We start from the raw sequence: 18,822 nt of genomic DNA on the forward strand, positions 1-18,822 counted from the left end.
ACTGACAAAGATTGCGCTGAAACATTCATCGCGCGCTATCCTGCGGGATCTCCGTAGAGCATGATGTTCGGCTACTTTTTCCGATGGGATAGCTCCTGAATATCCCTGTCAATTATCATTAATTTCAGTAAACTATACACGCTCTTCACATTGGTGGGGTGAAAAAGTGACCTTTACTTGGCAAATTTCCGACTTAAGCTCGCAAAAATTTACACAGTTACACTTACGTTATACGACATTCACATCAGGAGGTGGCAAAAACCTAGTAAGAAGAAATGCGGTTGACTGCATGACTCTATGTGGCGTAGTTTTTTTTATTATAATTCGATGACACGTTTCCTGGGACACCCTGTATATGTCGTTCAGCTCTTTGTACAGCGATATGGATGCCCTGCAGAGAGGGAACTTGTTTGTTAAACACATAAGTACATGGGGGCGACGACCCATGTATCATAAAAATACCCTAATATTAGTGACAAACGCGCGCAGACAATAACACAAAAAATATAAAAAAATACTCCGCGATTGAGCCCCGCACGGGGGTAACCGCTTTTAGATAAAGATTTAAATTAAAATTTTCCTGCATCTTGTCCTGAAAGAAGAAAAAACAAATATTGTGCGAAACGACGCAATATAAAGACAACTAAAACCAAACATCCCCATTTTTTCATCGTCACATCACCATCATCATCTGTAAAAGAAAATGTAGAAGAAGAAGAGGCCCATCAATCACTTCCAAGCACAAAAATCACGGGTAACCAAATGACGTAATCACGGTATTTGCGCTAAATAAAGCAAAAACCTGACAAGACGCCGCCGACTTCTCTACTTTTACATCTTCTGGTCACCAACTAAACTCTCACTTGTTTCAAACAGGTGAACGTGACTTGATATAGAGCGAACCGAAATGGGCGCTCGAGAGCTTGCTTTTTCTATGACGTGAACGCCGGAAACCACGTAAGTAATCCTAGGTGGCCGACGTGCGTGATGAGCTCTCATTATCATCCGGTGGCAACTTGTCAGACCAGTAGTCGCTGCTGCGGAGCCAGCATGTCTCTCGCCGCTAACCGATGGGCTCGCATAGGGTATGTTCGCATGCCGATATTTGTCTGTGCTCCGCGCACTTGTTGTGTAAGACTAGGAAAATTATTATTCGCGATACAAGAATGACGTGTTCTCATTCGTGGCTTTCTGTACGTGATAAACTTAAAATAAATAGCAGACGTCGGCATCATGAAGCTTGAATTGCGCATAGTTTGTTGGGGGGGGGGGGGCAGTGGAAAAAAGAAAAAACATCGAAGTCGTGAAATGTTGAAAGAAAGCTTCCGATGACTTCTCTTTTTCTTCTTTCTTTCTTTTTTTCATAATCAATCACGAAAATCAATCAGTGTCGTCCCAAGCCTGCCTCCGAGCTCTTGAAATATGTGATGTTCTGACGTCTCGTGACACGTCAGTGACTACAGGGAGGAGGAAAATGTTTCAAGAGTGGAGGTGATACTCGAAGCTCAAGCACAAAAGACAGCGAAAAATTTCCAAAATATAACATGTTATATTTCCCCGGTATGCTGGTAATCTAGATTGCACCCAGAGTTGCTGTTGCACGTTACACAACAGCTGTGACTCAGCCTCTTGTTATCTGCTACACTTCTTTGTCGGAATCTGGTACTATCCCAATCTCGTTCCTCCAAAACCAGTGTGTGAACAGTTCACAGTGGGACATTTCTCTGGTGTGAAGGGAAATGAAATGAGAGGGACATCTCTTTATTGTCTGTACTCGGGTACTGATTTATTTTGCAGTCTCTGCACTCATTTTGTTTTTAATGTATTAATGCCAGACTAAATATACAAAGTACATTATAAATAGTGTGCACGTTTATACGTTCCGCTTTGTACTAGCGCTGAAAAGTATCCTTCTAGACGATGATGATAATGATTGTGTTTGTTGGACATATGTACCTTCAAATGAATAGAGGAACCGCTGCTGGAAAGTGAAAGGAGAGAAAGAAGGAGAGAGAGAGAGAGAAATGGGGAAGGCAAGTTCGTACTGTGACAAACAGACACGCCCATATCTGCTGTAGATCTGCGTGTCTTCGTCTGCCTGGTTTGTAATCATGATGAGTAAAGTAACCCCACGGACGAGTGCACCGCACAGCTATGAGCTTCGTGGACGCAAGCCCCATCCCAAGCAGCAAAATGTACTGAAAGTTGGGTGCAATAGGGGTGGACGGGTAGGTGGAAGGCCTTGAACAGACTCGTGAAACTAAGGAACATCGATAAGACACATACCCTCCACCCCTATTGTACTGGACTTTCAGTATATTGTGCAGCTTGGGGTGTTTCCTGCAATGTTTGCACGTTTTACGACTGTCGCGAGAGTTAGGGCGTTATCTTTTTCTCTTTTGTGTGTGTGTGTGTGTGTGTGTCTTGTTCTTCTTATCTCTCTCTCTCTCTCTGTTTTCTCGGCATTTTCACATCAGACATTTGTATCCCTCGCCCAACATGCCACCAACCTGGCAGACAGATTGCTCGGTAATAACAAGTAACACGCCATCAACCAAACGCCAAAGCAATATAGGTGTTTACGTGCCTGCGAAAATATGCGCACTCCTGTCGATATTCTTGGTGCTCGTACAAATCCAATCTTCACTGTATATAGGGGTTCAGCTCTTTTGTAGGTGGTGTGACAAACTTGCGCGCGTGACAACACGCTCCCCATCTCCCCTAAATGTACAGCTCCCCTCAATCTAAATAACAGTGCTGCAAAAAATTCGGTCTCATTTCCGACCGCGACAACAGCCTCCCTGTGTGATGTTAACTGAACAAAATCGTTGCGTTAAACTAACAAAATAATTTTGTTGAACAAAGATTTCCTCACGGCCCCGAGGATTGCTGTAATCGCGCTCGACCATATTTTTCCAGTGTTATCAGTCAGGTTGACGTGAGTTGTACATCTAGAGACTCCACCTCATATCCATATACAGATTCCGATGGAGACGATTGCAGCTCGTACGAAGACAGCTCAGCTACTACCACCATCATCAACCGACAGCTCCGCTTATACCCCTGACAGTGGCAGATGCCGTCGACCGGGCAGCAGCTACTCACGGTGATAACATCGCCGTCACATCATGTCATCAAGGCTTAAGAAAGACATACACCCAATACAAAAATGATGTGAGACAATATATTCACCTACTTACGCGACGTCACTATATGTAACCTCTTGTAGATTGACCACCTGGCAACTGGCCTGGTGTCTCTTGGCCTGCCCGTCGGCTCCACGGTTGGAATCGTCATGACAAACATGTACGAATGGACACTCGTTCAATTTGCCGCAGCAAAAGCTGGGCTTCTACTGGTGGGTAAAGGTGCACACTACCTCACCTCTCTTGGCTTCCCTTTTCTTATTCACGCGTACCCTCGAAACCGTCACGAGAGTTGCTCTCCCAACATGTCCGTCAGACATAGTCGTAAGGTTGACCGTGTCCACGGTGTTGCCAGCGACCCTCTAGATGTTTTTTTATGATTATTTATTAATTTATTTATTTATTTATTTTCAAAAACACAAGGCATTGCAGCCAAAGGAATACTGTGGTACAGGGTCAATAGCGCATGCTAGTGGAGACTCCTGCGACGCACAGTGTAAAACATCACCTTTTCCCCCGATTTGTTGCAGGTGAACATCAACACAGCATACAAGACGCCGGAATTAGAGTACTGCCTGAGTAATGTGTGGTGGTACGCTGCATGTGCTGTCAAATCGCCTAACGCGCTTGTGCTGTTTGCAGATGAACTGCCGAGCTCTCATTATGTCCGACAAGTTTGCCAGACAAGACTACTATCGCATGCTTCTCGAAATTGCTCCGGAACTGGAAAGGTCCACACCTGGAGAGCTCAAGAGTTCGAGGTGGGTTGTACGGTAACAGATGTAAGCATTTCCTTGCTGATCGCAAACACGAGCTGAACTGCGGTACCGGGTGTAACTATGTACTAAGGAGGAAGCATAGCAGAAGCTGCGGGATACAATTGAACTGATAGTTCTGGTATCCGTGTAAGCGCAAGTGAGTGCAGTGGCGTCGCTAGGGTACGCGTCACACGGTGTGGGAGCTCTTTGCGTCACCCCCCACCCCACCCCGTGCCCCATTAACGTACCTTTCCGTACCAGGCGATTCATGTAAACATATTACATCACACTTCGAAAAAAAAAGCCTCGCAGAAGGCTTCTCATGGTGTTTTTGGCGTCATCGTACCACAGAGAACGGGAGGAAGCGGCAGTATTGGAGCGGCGCGTCACCCCTTCCGTCGCTGCACCCGGTGCGGACCGCACCCCCCGCACCCCCTAGTGACGCCACTGAGTGAGTGGATGTTGCTGATAAGCATCTCACCCGTTGACTCTTTCAAATAACCAAGTCGCCTGAACACTCTACTTTGACTGCACGCGTATGCCCTAAATGTTTCAGTTCGTCATACTCTTGCATCTTTCTACGCAAAACGAAACAACAGCAATAAGTGACAACTTGTACCAGCAACCTCCATAAAGTGGGACTCCGCAACAAAATCACTACAAAGGTTGTAGTACGAGGGGTGTTCTAGTCAAACCGGGACTTTTCATTCTTCGCACAAGTAAAATAAACTTACAGGCGAGAAATTTTATTTTTCGACGTAATCTCCAGCTGCACTAATGCTCTTGTCCAGCGTTTCACGAGGGCTTGGATGCCAGCAGCGGAGAAATCCTTACCGACGCATAGCAGCCATGATCGGACCGCATTCTTGACCTCTTTGTCACAGCTGAAGTGGCGGCCCCCAAGGAACGCCTTCAGTGTCCCGAAGAGATGCAAATCGCTGGGGGCGAGGTCTGTACTGTAAGGAGGATGTGGCAGCAACTCCCAGCCAAGTACCTGCAAAGTGCGTGTCGTGAGATGCGCGGTGTCCTGTAGGAGGAGGACTGCTTCGGTGATGAGGCCCAGCCGCTTTTGCTTCAGCGTCTTTATGCGCATCCCTGAGAACCTGGCAGTAATATGCATTATTGATGGTGGTACCACTGCGCAGAAAATCAATATGAACAACGCCAGCCTTGTCCCAGAAAACCGTGGCCATGACCTTAACCACAGACGGGGTGCCTCGGAACTTCTTGGGAGCTGGCGATCCCGGAGACTCAGGAGTGAAATGGTGCAACCACGTTTCATCGCACGTGACGAACCGATCAAGGAACGGCTGTCCTTCAGTGTCGAAACGGTACCTTAGCTCTTGGGAGATTTCCAGTCTTCTCTGTCGGTGAAGCACGGGGAGCTGCCTCGAGACCCAACGGGCACTAACTTTCCGAAACTAGAGATGTTCATGAATGATAGTGTTCAGCGTTCCCACAGAAAGGTCCGTCTTTGTGGTGGTCCGTCCCCCCTCGTATATCCGTAATCTTTGGGATGCCAGGAACGTGTGTAAAATATCTCGGTCAAAAACTGCGCAGATTTTACTCAAACTAGACATTGGCTGACCTCACACTCCCCCTAATAATAAGAAGAAGAATTATTACGAAGCGAACGCGTCGCCTCTGTGAAGTGAGAGGGCGCTGGAAGCAACACACTGCTGACGTCATCGGGCATCCGGCAAGGAAGAAAGAATGCAGGCTTGAAAGCAGATGACAATGCTGGGCGACGTCACGGAATCCTCCTCCGTATATACCGCCGTAGTATGGAGCTCTGTTTTCCGCTGTTTGCATTTCGATTTCGGTTTGCTATGTCCGAGTGTTATAATGTCCGTGGGAGTATCGCACCCGGCGATGAAAGTCCCCAGCCATCATCCCGTAATAAAGTTTTTGTTTCAGGAATTAATTACTGATGCAAAATGAATGCGAATCCTGTATTCGGTATCGAGGGGGTGGCTCGTGTTCGGTATGTTGCTCACCTAATTTTTTTTTTTCGAATCCTTGCGAAGTCTTCCTTTAAAAACTATTCACTGACCAGAATGTATAGAAGGTGGTTTGTAGCTATTGCCTATTATTAAGCTCATAGCTGTCTCCATACAATATATACAGTAGCGATGTGGATGAAGGAAGTGCCCGGAGCCCTCTGCCCCATGGGTCACTTGAGCGTGTTTCTGTAAATCTGCGAACGATGAGGTACTTCGTTGACGGAGGCCTGTTCTTTTGCACCGTTTATGGCGGAAAGGTGACCCAGGTCACGTCTGTGTCTGCATATTTCTTAGACTTATAATGCACTATGAAGCGCTATAGGTAAAGTTAGCATGTTATGTTTCTCTGTTTTTTCCTGCCTAGGCTGCCACTTCTGAAGCATGTGGTCACGGTGAGCCATAAAAGCATGCCGTAAGTCTACTGCCTTATTTAAATTGAAATTGCCGAGTTATAGCTCATGGTCACCATTGCAGAGGAACTCGCTCGTACGCAGACCTCCTCGACTCCGTGAAGAGAGACCACCGTGAGGAGATGCACAAAATCTGCTCTCGAATGCAGTTCGACGCACCGGTGAACGTCCAGTTTACCTCGGTAATATTGCACTGTTCAATAGCATATCTGTTATACTGCAATATTGCCTCTCATTTGCTTACGTCTAGTATAACAATGACTTGACTAACTACGAGGTGTCTGGTCAGACATTTTTCTGAGATTCTCCATGTGCTACAGGGCACAACCGGAAAGCCCAAGGGCGCGATCCTCTCTCACTTCAATATCCTCAATAATGCCTACACAGTTGGACACATCATGGGATACCACAAACAGGTACAGTCGCACGTTCTCAGAGAACGCATTTAAATGTAGATAACAATGATGCCATGGCCAGTCGAATTTCAGCACGACACCATCTGCCTGAACGTGCCCATGGTCCATTGCTTCGGCTGCGTCCTGGGTACAACGTGTGCGATGCTCTTCGGCTCCACGGTCGTCATGCCGGCTCCCAGTTTCAACGGTGCAGCTGCATTGAAAGCTATTGCTGCAGAAAGGTATTCCTGGACGGCGTCCTTGCCGTGCATGCGTCCATTTGTCGCGCTTCGCAGGTGCTCAACGGTGTATGGAACGCCGACAATGTTTATTGATATGATCAGCGGCCTGGACACTCCTGGTACTTCCCACGACGTTTCGTCCGTGTCGAAAGGTATTTTCTTCTCTATCTGTCCTCTGCGCAAAGCATCGTTCCCCCGAGACATCCGAAACATATATCAGACACTCTTGGTACTACCCATAATGTTTCGTCTGTTTCGAAAGGTATTTTTTCTCTATCTGTCCTTTGCGCAAAGCTCGTCGTTCCCCTGAGACACCCAAAACATGTATCAGACACTCCATGTACTTCCCATGATGTTTCGTCCATTTCCAAAGGTATTTCTCCTCTGCATGTCCTTTGCGCAAAGCTCGTCGTTCCCCTGAGACACCCAAAACATGTATCAGACACTCCTGGTACTTCCCATGATGTTTCGTCCATTTCCAAAGGCATTTCTCCTCTGCATGTCCTTTGCGCAAAGCTCGTCGTTACCCTGAGACACCCAAAACATGTATCAGACACTCGTGGTACTTCCCATGATGTTTCGTCCATTTCCAAAGGTATTTCTCCTCTGCATGTCCTTTGCGCAAAGCTCGTCGTTCCCCTGAGACACCCAAAACATGTACCAGACGCTCCTGGTACTTCCCATGATGTTTCGTCCATTTCCAAAGGTATTTCTCCTCTGCATGTCCTTTGCGCAAAGCTCGTCGTTCCCCTGAGACACCCAAAACATGTATCAGACGCTCCTGGTACTTCCCATGATGTTTCGTCCATTTCCAAAGGCATTTCTCCTCTGCATGTCCTTTGCGCAAAGCTCGTCGTTCCCCTGAGACACCCAAAACATGTATCAGACACTCCATGTACTTCCCATGATGTTTCGTCCATTTCCAAAGGTATTTCTCCTCTGCATGTCCTTTGCGCAAAGCTCGTCGTTCCCCTGAGACACCCAAAACATGTATCAGACACTCCTGGTACTTCCCATGATGTTTCGTCCATTTCCAAAGGCATTTCTCCTCTGCATGTCCTTTGCGCAAAGCTCGTCGTTACCCTGAGACACCCAAAACATGTATCAGACACTCGTGGTACTTCCCATGATGTTTCGTCCATTTCCAAAGGTATTTCTCCTCTGCATGTCCTTTGCGCAAAGCTCGTCGTTCCCCTGAGACACCCAAAACATGTACCAGACGCTCCTGGTACTTCCCATGATGTTTCGTCCATTTCCAAAGGTATTTCTCCTCTGCATGTCCTTTGCGCAAAGCTCGTCGTTCCCCTGAGACACCCAAAACATGTATCAGACGCTCCTGGTACTTCCCATGATGTTTCGTCCATTTCCAAAGGCATTTCTCCTCTGCATGTCCTTTGCGCAAAGCTCGTCGTTCCCCTGAGACACCCAAAACATGTATCAGACACTCCTGGTACTTCCCATGATGTTTCGTCCATTTCCAAAGGTATTTCTCCTCTGCATGTCCTTTGCGCAAAGCTCGTCGTTCCCCTGAGACACCCAAAACATGTACCAGACGCTCCTGGTACTTCCCATGATGTTTCGTCCATTTCCAAAGGTATTTCTCCTCTGCATGTCCTTTGCGCAAAGCTCGTCGTTCCCCTGAGACACCCAAAACATGTACCAGACGCTCCTGGTACTTCCCATGATGTTTCGTCCATTTCCAAAGGTATTTCTCCTCTGCATGTCCTTTGCGCGAAGCTCGTCGTTCCCCTGAGACACACAAAGCATGTATCAGACACTACTGGTACTTCTCATGATGTTTCGTCCATTTCCAAAGGTATTTCTATAGTAGTGGTATAGGTGGCGTGCATATGACGTCACACCGTAGCTTTACCCGTGCTGTTCCCCTCTTTCTGGTGAACCGGCGCACCTCGCCCATACGCATGCTTCTTTTCCCTCTTTCTGGTGAACCAGCGCACGTCAATGCACACTACCTATAGGGCGAGCAATAGATAAGGATGTGCTCTAGATCTTCCATACTACCGCAGTGACAGCGCCTTGGATAATCAGCTAAATTTACATTTACGCCTGTGCTGTATATGTATATGGCCTAATGCATCCAGCTGTGTTTGTTTTCTTGCGCTTAGGTCTCATGGCCGGAGCTCAATGTCCACCGGAAGTCGTTAAGAGCACCATGTCCAAACTAAACGCCAGACAGCTGCACGTATGTTACTTGCTCGCAGATGTCTTCGTTCAAGATTATGATGACGTCTTTAAGACCTCTTCGTTCACCACAGATCGGTTACGGCAGCACGGAATGCAGTCCTATCATTACTTTCTCTGACCCCAGTGAACCGTTGGAGGTGTGGATACACACTGTTGGGAAGCCAATTGATCACGTTGAGGTAAGGCTAGAAGGCTGAATAACCAGTCGCTGTGTCTGGGACCGTTCGGTATCTCATGTAATGTCCGTGGGACATGTGTGGGACGTCCATTGGGATGTTAATTGCAGGTGAAGATTGTGGACAAGGAGGACCGCATAGTCTCGTTCAACACTAAGGGAGAACTGTGTGCCAGGGGCTACCTTGTCTTTCAGGGTTATTATGGGGATGAGCAGAAGACGCGAGAAGCGGTCAAGAGCAACTGGTACCATACTGGGTAATAAGCCTTGTGTTGCGGTAACACTTGCGGTGACATAGTAACACCGAAAACTGCAGATGGCAAACGTGAGTGATACAGTTGAGCAAAGCTGACTTACAGTATTTCTCAGTGACGAAGCAACGATGGCCGAAGATGGTCACGTGACAATCTGTGGACGTATCAAGGACATGATTATCCGCGGAGGAGAAAATATTTACCCGCAAGAGATTGAGGAGGTCCTCTACACTCATCCATGCATTGAAGAGGTGCACGTACGTATCATTCAAGTGTGTACGTCTGTTAACCTTCAACTGGAGCCCCACGGTAGACCTGAACGACCAAGGTTGGTGGGAAAGCGGCTTAGCGTACACAAATATTGGGACTGCGGTCGACAGCTTCTTCGGTAGAAGTCCATAGGAATGGTTGCAGAGGACAGCGGAAATTAAATAATGTATGTTGTGTCTGCTATCAGACCTGCACTATAGAGTGATAATATGAGAGTGAGAGGTACGATCCGTCATCGTTGGGGGAAATATCCTCACCTCTAACCAGACCCTTCCCAAGCAGCACAATGTACTGAAAGTCGAGTGCAATAGGGGTGGACGGTATGTGTCTTATCAGTGTTCCTTAGTTTCAAGAGTCTGTTCAAGGTCTTCCACCTACCGGTCCACCCCTATTGCACTTGACTTTCAGTACATTGTGCTGCTTGGGTTCCCTTCGAATTTGTTCAAATTCCGATAATATACCAGAGTGGAGCTTTCGTACACTTGAAGGGGGAAAAACAACAACAACAAAACAAGAAAACAAAATAGGGGAACAGTTGCAGCTTTTAGTCCACTAATGGAGAAAGTTGGGTCAGTGGGCTTTAGCTCATTCCAAACGAAGAGCGGGGTTGATTGAGCTTGTCCTGCGTTGTTTATTGTGTCCCCGCACTTCGTTTAGAATGTTCCATTTTCCCCTAGAATGCCATCGCTCCCCATTTTGGTCATCTGACCCTGAGATTTACTTCCCCAGAACTGCAAATAGTCTCTAAGCTTTACACAAGGTTCCGTGCATATAGTCCAGAAAGGGGCCATAGGGGCTGTGTCAGTGCATTTACTTCCCGAAAGGACAAAAATGACTCCTTTCTTTTTTTCTTTTTTGTACTGTAGACTTGTCGGATGTGCAGTTTGCGACACAAAACGCGTTTAAGGACGAAGATATAGCATGTGTGTGTCTCTGGGAAGTTCTAGCTGATATAGCAGTTCTGTGGTGCTTTTGCTCTGAACAGGTCTGTGGCGTTCCGGATGACCGGCTCGGCGAAGAAGTCTGTGCGTGGGTAAAAAAGAAAAGTGAGAAGAGCATGAAAGAAGAGGACGTCAGAAGCCACTGCAGAGAAAACGTAAGGCAGCAGTCGTCGTTGTTGAGCATAATGTCACAAAAAAAAGCATTGCTTTCTGAAACTGTCATTATTGTGAGAGCAAAACGGAGTCGGCGACGCTTCTCGCACACCGGATTTGTCGTCATTTGCGGACTCACTGTTCCTGCCTGACAGACAGGTCACGTGCTCAGGGAAACCACTAGGCGCATTTTACGACTGTGACGTCACAGTCATCTGCCACGCTCCGAAGATAACAATACTCTCAAATATAAATGACGAAAGAGCAACATCTTTCGTAGGCCGCCCAAAGCTCTGATGTGAACGTACACCCACTAAAGGTGCAGTGAGATGCTATACACCATGAAGCTCTCGTCTTTTTGGCTGCGGCGCGACCATTGTGCGACAAAAACACACAATGGTCTTGTGAAACGACTAGCACAGTTGATCTGTAGCGCTAGGAGAGAGGCCCTCGATTTGCACACCTTCTAGAAGACCTCCAACCCTCGGAGAAGGACGACTATTGTGCTGCTGAGAGGAGACCGTCGTTCCATTCTTCGACGCCTCGTGACGCCCCCTGGCTTCCCGCTGTTGAACAACCAACATCACCTCCCCCCAATCTGCGAAGAGTTAACCGAACGATCGCTTTCCGCATACCACGAAACACCTGTCGTCATGATGCTGCAATAATTCATCGGATGCGACTCGGTGTGGCTATTACAGCTCCGTGGCGTTACCGCTTGAAACAAGTTGACCCTCCCAGACGCTGCCCCTGCGGTGCTCTAGAAGATCTAGACGAGCACATCCTTCTTCATTGCCCACACTACCAACTTTCCCGAACCGTACTCTGCAGGTCCCTCAGTCAGCTGAGCTCTCACCCCCCCCCCTCTCAAAATTGCTTGGACCCTGGTCAAATCCACCCCATCAACGCTCTGCCCTGAAATCAGATGGCTCGTGACGTAGCACTGCGTGGCCGAAGCGCCTTAGTAACAGCAGGCAAAAATGGGTAGAGTGACAATACAACCGCGCAACTCCCGTGGCGTAGTGGTTAGGATGATCGCTTTCCACGCCGAGACTGGGAGGTGACACGGGTTCGAATCCTGTCACCGGCTGTGCTGTCTGAGGTCTTCTCTGGGTTATCCGAAGACATATTTCAGACGAATGTCGGCACAGCACCCTCTGAAGTCGGACCAGAACGCACACTAACCCCTCTGTCCCCCACTCCTTCTCGCTGTCCTCTCTCCATTTGTCCACACCTGTATGTACGCCGCTCGCAGCCACAGTTGCTTCGCAGCGCTAGTTCCGAGTTCCAAAGTTCGGTTCCAAATCTGGTTCCGAGTGATATGTTAAATGTCACTTCCTTGTTCGTTTCAACTGTCACGGCCACGTACACAGGAAGGGAACACAAAATTTGTGAAAATATGTCTGTCTCCGAGTGAAGGAGCTACGGTCCCACTCATCACCCGAAAAGTGTCATTTTCACTCCAAGGTTACACGGCTTCTCGGCAACTTACGTGAATGATGTTGGTACCGTTCGAAAGCTTGTTCTTTGGGCAAGCTAAGCCAAGAACTCGTTTTTTTATGTGATGATCAGCTGTGGCGTTATAAAGCGAGAAGGACGACCATATCTTCCATTTTTGGTGTTTTTCAATCAAGGATGATGCGAACACGAAAAGAAATAGCGCTGTCAATCTTTTTTCAAAGTGACGTTGCACAGTATACAAAGGATAGTCAAGAACTTTTTTTCTCGCGTAAAGCGTCATTAATTGATTATTGCCTATCGAATTTAAGAAAAAAACGCTACTTTTACACTTGCCATAAAAAGCTATTCTGTACTTATTCTCGGCTGAAAATATGATCAGCGGGCAGGTAATTATCAACAGGAGTGATGTCCAAAGTTTTATCGCAAATGAAAGAATAATAAATAAACTAGCGTGGTTCAAAATCGCACACAGAAATGCAGAAAATATGGTGACAAGCGCCACCTGCCGTACGCGTTTGAAACCAGCGGCAGCTTCGCGTTGCAAGAGGTTGCCGAGAGATGGCACGGGTTCCTATGTGCTGATCACGTGATCACGTAGCGGTTCTCTGTTCTCTGACCTCCCTGACTTACGAAACGTTGGCCCCGTGCGTGATTCCGTATACGCAGGTTCCTGCCGCGTGTATTTTTGTTCATCGTACGGTTATATTGTGTCCGTTTGGCTGAATTTCGTGCTGAGGAGTTGCATTATTCTCCATTATGCTGGTCGCCAATCGTCCTTTTGTAGTACTGCAGGGCTGCACATTGGCACGTGTGGGCACGTTGTCCTCATGTGATTTCTTTATTCATATGTGTTGAAGTCAGGAGTTAAGAGCGCCGGACCAACCGCATGGAGCCAGTTTGGCTTAGATCAGCCAGTTACCCACACACTGCAAGCAAACACCACTGAGCATTCACACTGGAATGGTGGAGCAGATGCTCTTGGTCGAAGTTCGGCCTTTGTCACGTTATGCGCACCATTTCGTCGTGTATTCGATCACCCAGGATTGTAATCAGACTACCTAGAAAATCACTCTCTCGCAAAAGCAACATATTTCGTTGCTGCCATCTTTCCTGCATATTTCGTGTTTCTGTTCGTGCTTCCGGATTACTGTTCGAGCTAAATTTAGATAGCAAAGAAGAGCGTTTACTATTATTATTTTTGGTGTGTGTTGTTGTTGTTCTACCCTGACAATTACGTCCCCCGCGCGGTGCAGGTTTGATAGGTATTTTCTCAGTCCTATTTTAGGCCCCCTTACTTTTCTGTTGAAATTATTCCTGTACTGTGTGAGAAATTTTCTACCTTTACGAATAACTGGACTCGAAATGTGGTACGTTACCAGATAAAGATGGAACGCGCAGGGACGTCGGAACTATTTTTCCACTGGGGGAGCGAAAAAAAGTGCTACCATAAACATCATCATCATCACCACCACTTATCTCCCTTTGGGGCTCATGCCTGCGTTATACAGTGTTGCTACGCAAACTGTAAACGTGCTCCAGGCAAATTACGACATGCGCATATTTGTACAGTAGATCTCAAATAACATTGCAGAAGTATTGTAATTAAATTGCGCTTGGTGGTGGGCTAGTTGGTATGAGTTCAGTGCGTCCGGCTTTTTGTACCTCTACGCAGTGCGTAGACTTCTACGACAAGTAATGTGTAAGGAACTTCGGGGGACTTGTCCCCGGGAATCGTCGTCGCGGCAAGTACGTGTGCCGGACTGGAAGCGAATATCGTCTGATCTGCAAGCCTTCTGCGAATAAAGCCGACTTTTCTGGGGAGGTCTCGAGCTCAACAAGAGCCTACAGGTGCCCTCTGACTGGGTGGCACGCTGTCGTTATCACTCCAGGGCGACTCAATAAGAAAAGCCGGGTAAACGACAATAGCGGGTAATTTTGGACATCGGTACGGTGGAAAGTGAGGAGCCAGCAATCAGGTTAACAGCTAGAATATTTTACTATGACAGTTTAACATATAATATGAAGATAACAAAGAATCTGCGATACACATTTCTTGCCAGAGGTGTGGCCTTCTCTGATGTCAATGGCGTTTGATAATCCTGTAACGCTGCTGCAGGCGACGACATAATGGCGCTCCCTCGACGTTGCCGCTGCCGACACATGAACACAACACCGGTGCGACGTGTCGTCTCAGTCCATCGCACTTGTCGTACTACAGGTCTTACACGCCAGCTCGAAGTGGGCACCCTGGCCACAACCGACTGAAATCTGTGGTTGAACCTCGCAAACCGCCCCTATAACAACCGTCTGTCCGCAACAAGGCGATTTCTTTGTATCCTTATTTCCCCCAGATGTCTGGTGTCTTGCGTGCCTTTCGTGATTCCCGTTTGCGCCTCTGTCCCCCCACCTCACCCCGTGGATTGAGTCTGGTAATGTTCGCGCCTCCTGGTACACACTTTCGGACTGATTTATTGCTCTTCGAAACTTCGACAGTGCACTTTGTCCCACAAGCCTTGTCATGGTCAACTCCAGAACACTGTGAACCTGCCACCAGTGGTATGTAGTTCTTCTCAAATGGTCTCCGCACACAGTGACAGTGATAGGCTCTGTGCTTATTGCTCTCTATATTTATGGCCGCCGAAAGAACACATGCACAGGCCATTCCGTTAGACCGTGGTAGATTATGATGCCGGGCTGACCGCGGCTGCCGTGCGGAATACAGACGGGTCTAAGAGTAAAACGCGCAATTTCCCTATTTTTGCTTCGTTTATGCCATTTCCGTATTACGTGCATTGATGCTGGTCAGTTTCCGTGCGCAGTGTATGCCAGTATGCCATTTCGGTGACTGCTCGGTTCCATATGGTAATTTTATAAATTATTTCAAGCTGAAATAATAGAAATAAAGGTGAAAACACATAAACAAGCAACTTCACAGCAAAAAGCTGTTGACTACAATGTCTTTTTTATTATGATTGTTTCGTCATCTTGCATTTGAGAGGAATTAATTTTTTGCACAGTGTACGTCACATGGCATGGACGCTGCAGGCAACGGTTATATCTCATATGGCCCGAGTGTGCATAAGGCCCAAGTGACCAAAACGTCCAAATGTTCATAAGACCCGAAAAAAAATTGGGCCTTTTGCGCATTTGGGTCAAATGAGCAGGACAGGATAAGGTGTCCAGAAGGCCCTAACGCCCAGAAGGCCCAAATGGTCATATGGCCCGAAAACCAGAAAGGAAGACTAACAGTGTATTTTTTCGACCGTATTTTTCAGTGTATAAGCGCCGTTATACATTGAAAGAAGTTCTCTGAAGAAGTCCCGCGCGTCATCTAATGTCATCATATGCGCGTCATCATCCTGCGCAGGACTTCTTCAGAGAACTTTTTTTTATATATAACGGAGCTTGTACACAGAAAAATGCGGTACTTTTATCAGTGCGAGTTATATGCAAGAAATATTTTTCTGTAAAATTGCTTTTCAGGTGTGACTGCGCAGGAATTCCACACTTTGCCGAGAATCGCTACGGCTTGGTATTTTGCTCGGGACTGAGATTTATTATGTTCATCAAGCAGTGCCCATGTTGGAGAATTGAACTCGGTCACTCAGTGGAATATGCTCCTTCTGCAGCGCGCATCTCACGTGAACACAAACAATGCGCTTCTTCCGCCTTGTGAAATGTAGTCTCCAAAGAGTTCAGTTACAGAATCAATTCGAAGGTGTCCGCCTATTTGATAGAGCGCCATTTGGTCGAACGGCCCTGAAAAAATGGCCCCGGAAAATTTGGTGACGGTACAAATGGTCTCGGAAAAAATTGCACCGATGGGTTAGAGCGGAAAAAACGGTCCCATGCGTAGGCGTGGTTTGCGACGTTCAGACCCCTCCCGAAATCGTACCTTTGGTAGCGCATCTGGAAGAGAGAAACGAGGAGTAAACCCTTCTCTCCTATGCAAATTTCCTCCTGAACCCCTCCAGAAATATATTTTTTTTTTCTGGCTACGCTACTTTCATCTAGCCACCATAACGCTACTGCCGTGCCCGGCTTGGGTATCTTCGCAGAAAAAGCGCTACATATTGTGCGTCATAGCAGTATTCAAGCGAAAGTTGAAAAGCTTTTAATGCGGCAAACGAATCAGTTGTTCAATAAATATATTAGGCACAGAGCTTACCAATCTGTACCAAGCGAAATATTGAACCCTGTAAGGATTCAATATTTATTTGTATTTAACTTTTTGTCACATTTATATCTTATTTGCCTGAAAATTTGTTTCTTCATTTCAGTACTTTTATTAATATTTTTAGTTCAGTTACCTTTTTCTCCTCTGTCGCATTCAGCATTTAATTGCGCATATGTGCAAAGAAAATACAGTATCTATGTCACTCCTAGTCTTCCCTCCTGGTTTTCGGGCCATATGACCATTCGGGCCATATGAATATTTTGGCCTTCTGGACACCTTACCCTGCCCTTCTCATTTGACCCAAATGCTCAAAAGGCCCAAATTTTTTTTCGGGTTTTATGAACATTTGGGCGTTCTGCTCACTTGGGCCTTATGCACACTTGGGCCATATGAGATGATACCGCAGGCAGCACCATACATAGGACGGTGTGAATGTTTGGGTTTTTGAGCACCGAAGCGAGTAATCGTATATCCTATTCCATTTCCTAATCAAATATGGAATTCAATGTTCGAATTCCAAATCGAATTGATGCGTCTACTAAATTGACAAACTGTACAGTCATGGGCCTCCCGAGATGTGATACCGCTAGATACCGCTAGGCCGAGTGGGCTAAGGCGTCCGCTCGTTGGTGGACCAAGGTCGTGCTGAAGACTGGGAGGTGGTGGGTTCGAATCCTACCGCCGGCTGTGCTGTCTGAGGTTTTCCCTGGGTTTTCCGAAGGCTTTCCAGACGAATGTCGGCACAGTTCCCCCTGAAGTCGGCCCAGGACGCATACTAACCCCCCTGTCCCCCACTCCTTCCTGCTATCCTCTCTCCGTCTGTCCACATCTGTACGTCGCTCATAGCCATATGCTTCGCGGCGCTAACACCCAATCAAAAAAAAAAAAAACAACATAAACAAGCAACTTCACAGCAAAAAGCTGTTGACTACAATGTCTTTTTTATTATGATTGTTTCGTCATCTTGCATTTGAGAGGAATTCATTTTTTGCACACTGTACGTCACATGGCATGGACGCTGCAGGCAGCACCATACATAGGACGGTGTGAATGTTTGGGTTTTTGAGCACCGAAGCGACTAATCGTATATCCTATTCCATTTCCTAATCAAATATGGAATTCAATGTTCGAATTCCAAATCGAATTGATGCGTCTACTAAATTGACAAACTGTACAGTCATGGGCCTCCCGAGATGTGATACCGCTAGATATATTGAAATATATTTTCGCCTGTCAATTTTGTTGCTTTCCCCCCACATTTTATTTCCCTCTTTACACATCACACCTCTCGTCATCTCACAAAGCGATAACACGAATCGCAGCCAAATAGAAAAAAAAAAAAGTTATCTTCACCTACTAGTCACGGCCGCTACTATGCGGAATACGGACAGGTTACATAGCCTATTTTACTTCGGTTATGCCATTCCTTTGATTCTTATCATTTTGTGTGCGTACTGTGAGTTGAACTTCTAGTTTCAACAGAAGTGGTAATTTCATAATTCATTTCAAGAAATCCTGTTTCTGTAAGCTGTATTGAGATAAAACTGCTACCGATCGGCACGTGAACAGACTCTTCACAGCTGACTGCAATTATTTAGTATTTGCGTCCATTTTTTATGACGGTTGTTTGACCATTTTGCGTTTGAGATATATATTTTTTAGATCTCAAATATATTATATTTTGCACAGTCTTCGTCACACGCTATGCGCGCGGCAGCTACCCCCGTTCTACTCAAACCACGAAAGCACCAAAAATCAACTCGCCGTCTTGCACGACAGTTTCAAAAGGCTTTTACCAGACAATGCTCCCTTCTATACACGTATAAACACCGGGTACGGTGGCATACAGAAGAGACTCAAGGTCAAAGGGTCCAGTCGGGAGAATCGCGCGCGGTTCTCCCTAACGGGGTCATCCACGGAAACCGCGACGGTGGCGCCCCGCCGTAGCAAGTCCGTAAGTAAATTCAAGATGGCTACCGTGAGACCGTAGCCTTAAGTCTGTGTAAGCCACCAACCACCTTGCTCGACTTTCGCTAATCGTGTGCTCGTTGTCTTTGTTTTCAGTTAAGCCACTTCAAGGTTCCCAAGCACGTCATGTTCGTCGAAGGGTTTCCCAAGACTTTGTCTGGCAAGGTTCAGAAGTTCAAAATGCGGGAAGAATCTACGCGCAGGTTGAAACTGAAACAATGAAAGACGGAAGGAATCTCGAGCTTCAGTGTGTTTCCGTTTGCA

General features: G+C 46.8%; 1 protein-coding gene across 1 annotated transcript; it reads left to right on the forward strand.

Moving 5' to 3' along the window:
* Positions 1 to 1,024: 1,024 nt before the first annotated feature.
* On the forward strand, positions 1,025 to 18,799 carry LOC135388149 (medium-chain acyl-CoA ligase ACSF2, mitochondrial-like). Its single transcript, XM_064617512.1, has 16 exons — positions 1,025 to 1,085; positions 2,982 to 3,174; positions 3,230 to 3,358; positions 3,677 to 3,730; positions 3,789 to 3,907; positions 6,272 to 6,319; positions 6,382 to 6,499; positions 6,638 to 6,733; positions 6,806 to 6,954; positions 7,009 to 7,106; positions 9,081 to 9,157; positions 9,231 to 9,338; positions 9,446 to 9,591; positions 9,704 to 9,845; positions 10,844 to 10,954; positions 18,655 to 18,799. Exons 1-16 carry the CDS (start codon positions 1,051 to 1,053, stop codon positions 18,778 to 18,780), a joined length of 1,749 nt encoding a protein of 582 aa, XP_064473582.1. The 5' UTR covers positions 1,025 to 1,050; the 3' UTR covers positions 18,781 to 18,799.
* The last annotated feature ends 23 nt before the right edge of the window (positions 18,800 to 18,822 follow it).

Source organism: Ornithodoros turicata, chromosome 3, assembly GCF_037126465.1.
Source record: "Ornithodoros turicata isolate Travis chromosome 3, ASM3712646v1, whole genome shotgun sequence".
NCBI lineage: Eukaryota > Metazoa > Arthropoda > Arachnida > Ixodida > Argasidae > Ornithodoros > Ornithodoros turicata.